The sequence below is a fragment of the Crocuta crocuta genome, unplaced genomic scaffold (assembly GCF_008692635.1).
Source record: "Crocuta crocuta isolate KB4526 unplaced genomic scaffold, BGI_CrCroc_1.0 scaffold364, whole genome shotgun sequence".
In the NCBI taxonomy this organism is placed as follows: domain Eukaryota; kingdom Metazoa; phylum Chordata; class Mammalia; order Carnivora; family Hyaenidae; genus Crocuta; species Crocuta crocuta.
Window position 1 is genome coordinate 602426 of NW_027532603.1, and position 7859 is coordinate 610284.

Sequence of the window (7859 nt, forward strand, 5' to 3'; positions counted from 1 at the left end):
TCAGTTTCTCATGAAAAATTCACTAAGCATCTACCATTGAGGGCAGGGCCTGAGATCTACACATTGTTATGTCTCCCCAGAACCCAGCAAGCACCGTGCCCCTGCGACACACCCATAAAACATCTATTGAGTACCACTGGATACCCCAAGCCCTCTCTCCAGACCTGCTGCCCTCAGGCAGTAATGTGCTCTGCAGAGAGAAAGAGTCAGGGGCCCTGCTCAAGGCTTCATTTCACCAACAGGCAAGAAGTCTAAACTCGCAGGCTTCCTTCCAGAAGGCTGAACACAGTCCAGGTCGGAGGCAGTCAGAGGAATGAAATGACCCCATTCAATCTCTTCCAGTATGGAAAAATCCTGAAGACATAATGCTGACATTTTGTACCATTTTCCAGTGGGAATGAATGTGTGGGTATGTATGAATTTGGGGCTGCTCATAACACAGAGGTCCCAGTCAAGTCAACAGGAGGTGAAATTAGACCCCCATGGAAAATGATCTTCTGTATCAGTTAAGGTCTTGGGTTCTAGAGACGAAGGGAACAGGGTTCAAATCCCAGTTCTGACCCATAGTAGTAACTGTGTGGCCTGGACGGTGATTTAAATCATTTTTCAACTTCTCTGTTCTTCAAAATGGGAATACGAGTTTCTGCCTCATGTAGCTCTGGACTGATTAAGTGACGTAATGTGTGTTTATACATGGCTTGGAGGTGGGTTTGGGCGGTTATCTAAGACTTCCTAAGAATGTCCAGGACATGGCTTCCTCAGTGGACCTTAATGACAGGACTCCATTCATCTACTGGTGCGATCAAGGAGAAACAACAGCTCTTGTCTTGTCCCTTCTGTCCCAGCCACCACCACCCCACCCCCGCCAGAGGAAGAGCAGGGAAGGAAAGGGAAGCCCTGCATCCTCTTGCCCACCAGTCACGGTGCAGACACTGGGGGCAGAAGGCAGCTGTGAGAGGGAGGGCTAGGGAAAGAGGAAGTGAGGGAGGCGGGGATGGCCAGGGGAAGCGGGGAGGCAGGAGCATCAGCTGGGTCTTGACTGAGAGGAGCTGCCTTTCCCGGTCCCAGGGGGAATGATGTCACCCAGGGAGAAAGAGCCAGAGGGCAAGCTGCTGTCTTCTGAGCGTGGGACCTTCTCAGATCCCAGGGTTTCTCCTGCCTCAGGAACCCAAGAGGGAGCAGGGGAGGGGGCCAGAGCAGAGAAAACCCCAAGTAGAAATGGTCATCACTAAATCCCCATCTCTAGGCTGTAGGGGGCTGAGTTCCTCTCTGGCCTCCCAGTGCCAGGGCCTCCGGTCCTCCCTCAGGACAGGGACCCAGTCATACCCAGCTGGCCCTCAGGAGTCAGCTGGACATGTCCTAAGAGGATCTAATTGGTTCGATTGGTCCGAGTGGCAGTGGATCTAGCAGCCACCCCCCTGTGCCCCCCCTAATCATACTNCACCATTGAACATACTGCCCCTGAGAGCTCGTCCCACAGACGGGTGTGGGGCTCTTTGCTGAGAAAGGAGAAAGGACCACAAAAGTCCTTTCCTCCTCACAAGCCTCTTTGCAAGCACAACCTCCACCACCAANTCTTCATGTCAAACTTCAGTCTCTCCTGCAGTTCAATCCTGGATGGCCACTGGGCACCCTCTTAGCGTTTGTGAGGAGCCCTGGGGGAGTTCTAGCTGCCTAACTGGGCCGCATGCCCTTGGGCAGAGGGCTGTGGCTGTGAAATGCTAACCCCAGGTGTGTATGCAGTGTGTGTCCTTCCCTCTGCTTTGTCGGACCCCACAGTGACTCTGGCAGGTTGGTGGCCCCACTTTACGGACCAGAAAATGGGACCCAAGATGCTCGCCTTCTTCCTTGACATTCTTCCCTGGACTTCCTGCATGGTTTCCATCATATCTATTTACCACCTACCTAGTCTCCTATTTAATGCTTTATGTCAATCTGTTAATGTAAATAAATGTATTTCCGTGGGAACTTACAAGAAACGCATAGCACTTGCTATAAACAGATGGTAACCATCTAAAACGGAAAGGTTTTCTTGAGTCAGATCTTAATGTCATCCCGAGCATCCCTGGTGAAAATGTGGATGTATTGACCGGGCTTCCAAAACTGGGAAGTATTCCTGGGAAGACTGGGACCCCAAGCCCGGCCCTCCTGCTCCAGCCCAGCGGGCTTTCTGTGTCCTCACGATCTGACTTCTCAGCCTCGTGGGGTTGTTGCGAGAAGAAACCGGGATAGTCCATCTGACATGCAATGTGCAATTATCATCACACGGGGAGGAAGAGCATGAAGTCTTGGAGGGACTCCAAAACCTAATTCAGTTCCTTTCCACTGACAGCAACTCTTCATTGAATCATCTAAAGAAGGAAGAACTGTCAGGAGCTGAAGGGGAAGACGCTGCCAGGATTGAGACCCCTCCATCCTGGACCTGCAGCACCAAGCCCTCGAGGGGGTAGGGATGGTTCGGGGTCAGCTGCCCATGACAGCACTGTCCCCCTTGGCACTCACTGGGCCTCTGTGCAAGGGGAGGCGTGGGGATGGGAGAGTGACACCAGCATCCTCGGCAACCTTCCCAAGCCCTCTCCCCGGCCCCTGACTGATCCTACAGCTGTGCCCTCCATCCGTCCATCTCACGCCCTCTCCCCGCCCAGCCAGAACCCTTTGACGCGGGCTCTAGCTTTGCCTGTGGACCTGGCAGTGGGCCCTGCCTCGCTCCCCCCACCCCATTACTCACAAGATCCCCACACAGTTCCTTTCAGCCACTCTGGAAGCTGCAAGGAGGTTCAGGGCCGGAAACGGGAAAAGGCCCTGCTTTTGCCAAGTGGCCCATTCTGCAGTCCAGTGAATGGGGACCTTCACAGTCCCTTGCTCTTGGCTGGAGCGCGCAACAGGAAGGTAAAACAGAAACTCTGCCAAAGAGCTGGAGGAAGGAGGAGGGTAAAGAAAGAAGGACGTGTGGAATGGGTGAGCCCGCTCTCCACTGGACCTTCTGCCGGGACCCGTGTGCTTGGGCAGGAGGCAGACACATGGAGAGAGGGGCCCAATCTTGCCCTGCACAGAGCTTGCCTCTCAGCCTCCCCAAGCCCTTCTCCCTCTACCAGCCTTAGCTCCTCTCCATCGCAGGAACTCCCTATTCCTTGGGTATCCAAGGGGCCTCCGGAAGTAACCTTCCTCTCCTCCTTTCTGGTTCAGGCCTTGATACTCTCCTTCATGGGCTCTTGTGACAACCACCTAACTCATCCCCTGTCTCCACTTCCTCCCACCTCCCCTCCCCCCCAGACCACCCACCTCCTGGATCCCAGGGGTTCGTTCAGCATGCTTCTTGCAATGCATATAGGGAAGGGCAGACTCTTAGGCATGGCATTCAAGGTGCCCCATAGGCTGCTCTCAGTTGCTCACTATTCCTCCATCCATACTCTATGTTCTACCAGACTGAAGTAGTCTTTGAACATCCCCACCCGACAGCGTTCAGACATCCCCGCTACTTCCATGTCTGTGTCTTTCGCTCCTGTTGTTTCACTATCTGCCTGGAATGCTGTTTTTCTCCCGTTCACATCCCTGCTTATCCCTCAAGGTCAAGCTCAAATGCTACTTCTTCCACAAAGCTTTTCCTGATCCCCTGGCTGGAGGTAATGTGTCCCTTCTCAGAGCACTGAACTTGTGCCTCTCTCTTAGCACACGCCCTCTGTCTCTGTGCTGGACATATGCATGCGTACGCTGGTTATGAGGGTGAGCTTTGCAGTCAGGCTGGCTACTCTGCCACATACCAGCTTGATGACCTTGGCCAAGTCATTTGACCTCCCCACGTCTCATTTATAAAATGGGAATAATGGGAGTACAACTTCTCTGAGTTGCTTTGGCAGTTAAATGACATAATACCTTATATGTCTAGCAGATCAACGAATGTTAACATCAATAAATATTATTATCTCCCCTATTGAACTGTGAGTTCCCTGAAAGCGGGATCTGTATCTGTTTATATTTGTAACTACATTACTAGTGTCTGGTCAAGTGCTTTAAACATAGGGTGAGTTCCATTAATGTGTTCTGTGAATGAATGACTCATGCACACCAACCCGATCAATCCGTCAAGAGTTTGACGAGTGCCTACAACACAATGGGCATTGTGTTCTGTGCTAAAGACAGACGTCAACCATTTAATCTTCACAGCAGCTGTATCAAGTAGGTATTTTAAAACTCCCATTTTACAGATGAGAAACCAAGGCACAGAGGGGTTAAGTAATCTGCCTGGGTCATACAGAGCCAGGATGTGAGTTCAAGTTGACTTGCCCCCAAATCCTATGCTCCACGCTCCCTCATGGACCCGACCCTGTTCTTCAACACAGCTCTGAACATCAAAGGAGGCCACAACATGAGATCCTTTGCCAAAGTTTGTTTCTGCCTCAGGAAATTTGCTCTTTGGACCCAAGAGCTGAAGCCTGTTCCTCCTGTATCTCTTCTATCACCTTCTTTTCTCCTTTTCTTTTGTTTAGGCCCTGCTCCTCCTCCACATGTCAGAACCCTCCTGAACTTGTGGCCACCAGTGGCTAGATAACTGCCTTCTAGGAATACCAAGTTGTTCTAGAAGGACCTTCTCCAGCCCAAAAGAAGTCCCTTTGCTGCTTCGTCATGCCTAAGCGAGGAAAGATATTCCAGGAGGTGGCCTCCATCAACCCCCTCCTCCTCCAGGAAGCCTTCCTGGCCTGGCTGGACTCCATGAGCCCCTACACTCAGCCTTTACACACTCTGTTTGCTCTACACCGATACTGACTCATGAGGCACACCCCGTGAGCATCTTATATCTGCTTCTGTGTTCCTGTGTCTGCCCCATGTGCTGGAAGCCCTCAAGGGGAGAGTGTGTCGAAACAGCTGGTCCCAAGGCCTTGTGTTCATGCAGGGCCCCTCTGCGGTGGCTGGCGGGGAGAGTGATATGTTCCCTGCTGGCTTGCTGCGGCCCTGACCCCCTCATCCTAACGAAGAAGGGTGTCAGCTGCTGCTACTCTCCTGCCACATTTCATCCCCGAAAGCTGATCCCTGTCCTCTTCGAGGCAGGGGGAAAGGGCCAGCTCTCTAGACATCAAGCTGATTGAGCCAGGATCCCCAAACCCTTAGCACCCCCCCCCCCCAGGGCTCACTTGTTACAGTGCGAATTTTATGCTCTGCGAAATGAAGAAATTCTGTTATTTTGGTTTTCAGGAACACACTCGTCTCACCTGGATTTTCTGGGCCAACAACAGGGCCACAGAACACCCTTAACAAAAATTATTTTACAACCTGTTAATGTTTCCTTTTCTAGCAGGTTAACCCAGCATCTGTAGGACGCAGGCTTCTTGAAGGGATTTAGTGGCATAAATGGATGTCGAACTCGACTAGTATTACGAGTGCCCTTCCTGGACATTTACTAACCCTAAGGACAAAGCCAGGCAATGCACAGTCCTCCTCCGCGGTAGGGAAGATTCTGCCTACGACAAACACCCAAGCCCTACCGCCTGTCCTCACCCTCACTGGCTCATGACATAAAACTGTATGCCTTTCCCACCCCGTTGCAGACCTGGGGTTTCAACAAGCAAGCACCTTCCTATCCCAGCCACAACCAAGGTGCACTGAATTCCCCCATAGTCCTTAGAGGAGTCAAAGGGCCAAGATAGGCTAACTTAGCTCTACTTTCTCCTTTACTCCCATTGGGAAAACTGAGGCATGGAGATGCGGTTCAGCTACCTAAGGGCCGGGCTGAGGTGTCAGGGAGTGAGGGAGGCTCTAATACCTCTGCCTGTCACTCTGCTCAGTCTCATTTCTGGGCAGACTGGCACTGGGGAGGAGGCGGGGCACCAAGGGGCTTGGGGAGGGTGCAGAACTCTCCCATCTGAGTGTCATTCTGGGCCCCAGGCCAGGCATTTGGCTTCCTCTCCAAGGGAGTCAAAGGCTGAAGCTGCTCAGACAAAGGGCCAAATGAAAGCTAATGGGGAGCTCAGTGACTTCAGCCTCTCCCCTTCCTCCTCCCGGGGACCGGGGGCTCAAGTCCTTGGCAGGAGAGGGTGCAAATCAAGACCTGGAGCTCAGTTCAGTGCAGATTCCCATTTGCCTTTTTTATTCTCCTGGCATCCATAGACTGTCTTCCTCCCCTCACCCCCCTCCCACCTAGGGTGCTATAAAAAATGCAAATCAGTAGGATTTTAAAATTCAAGCCTATGCCAGGAACACCCACAAACCCTCTATTAAGGCATATCCTGAGGTGGGTGGTGTGGTCTCAGAATCCAAGCATAAAAAGAGGACTCTGTTCGGTTCTTTTTTCAGCATGGGCCTTGGACTTCAGACATTATCTGTGATGACCTTGACCTTTCTTTCTGGCATTGGACAAATGAATGGGAAGAGTCGGAATTGTGTAGTGTGGGCTGGGGCTGACCATCCCAAACTGACATGGGAAGCATGTGAAAAGGAGAGTGGGAAGGAACACGGTGGAGACTCCTCTGTCCCTCACGGAAGTGGCATTTCTCTAGGTCACTCTCCCATCTGAGTGTCACCACAAGAAGGGCTAGAGGAGGAAGTCTCAGAGAAGTGACCACTGACCTGAGAAGGCAGACCCTGGAGTGGGACAGACAGGAAGAGTGCCTGGGAGCTTTGACCAGGAAGCGTCCCTGAGAACACCTGCTCTGCAAGCTGCCCTCCCCCCAAAATGGGCCCCAGATACGGCCGCCAAGTTTCCGGGGGAGGGGGCGGCTGGGAGGGAGTCCAGAATTTGTGGGTCTTAGTGGGAGAGGCTGTCACGGAATCTGGGGAGCCATGGGCCTAGGATTGCTGCTGAGAGCCTGGGCGTCCCTGGCTTTGGAACGTGGGAAGGAAGAAAGAGGAGGAGAGAAAAGTGAGGAGTGGAGAGGTCAACTCCAAGAGAAACTAAAAGGGACAAAAAGAGGCAGGGGCAAAGACAGGAAGGAGCTGGGGGGACAGAGAGGNGGGGGTGTGGGAGTGGTATATGAAATCGGTGAAAATCACCCCGCCCCCGACTTGGGTGATGGCCGGGTCCCAGACTGAGATCCGTCTCCCGACCTCTGCACCCCTGGTCTCCGCACGCGCCCTCCGCCCGCNCCGGGCGCATCTCGGTCCGGGTTTGGGGCCGCTCGGTCTCCGCCACTTGCTCGCGTCTGCCTCACTCTCACAAATCTTCGCTCCAAGTTTCCTCGCGGCCCTTTCCCTCGGGACAGGCCCTGCCCTCCGCCAGCCCGTGCCCTCCTAACCGGCTTTCCTCCGCCCGAGCACTCCCGGCCCCCGGGCCCGGGGCGGGGGCCAGGTGCAGTCGGGGCGGAACTGTCCTCCCGGCCCCCGGCGCCTGCTGCGCTCTTACCAGCTCCTGTTTGAGGCGGCGCAAATAGCAGTCCATTTCCCTGCTCTCTTCCTCCTGCGCCCATTTGCCGGGCTCGGCTCCACAAGAGCGTCCCCGGGTGGGAACAGCGGCTCCTGGCCCCCGCGCTCCGAGCCTCTCGCAGCGCCGAGCCGAGCCTCTGCTCCAAGGCCCGGACTTAAGAGCGGCTTCCCTGGCTGGCGCCGCGCGCGGTCCGTGAGGGGGGCGGAGGAAAAGTGGGACAGCCTATGAGAACTCGGGGGGGACGCCTTCAGCCAATGAGAAGGGCGCACAGGGGGCGCGGGCTGGGCTGCGGCGAGCGGACCCTGCAGCCGGGTGGTTGCACAGCGCCGGGCCAGCAGTGGTTTGGGGGCTGGCCGCGGGACACCTAGTCCTGGCCCACGCGGCTGTGGGTATGTGACGCCAGACTGTACCGATGTGCCCCAACAAAGCACGTGACCTCCGTTTGGTGATAGACAGCACCGTCTTATGAGCCGGCACGGGGAAGCGATCCCAGTAAGAGGCCGAG

At 54.4% G+C, this 7859-nt stretch overlaps 1 protein-coding gene across 1 annotated transcript in view; it reads right to left on the reverse strand.

Moving 5' to 3' along the window:
• INKA2 (inka box actin regulator 2) overlaps positions 1–7445 on the reverse strand; it is a 13138-nt gene extending 5693 nt beyond the window's left edge. The window contains exon 1 of the mRNA XM_077780176.1: positions 7334–7445. Within this exon, the coding sequence (XP_077636302.1) occupies positions 7334–7369 (36 nt within the window). The 5' untranslated portion in view covers positions 7370–7445. The remainder of the gene's footprint in view (positions 1–7333) is intronic.
• Positions 7446–7859: the final 414 nt, after the last annotated feature.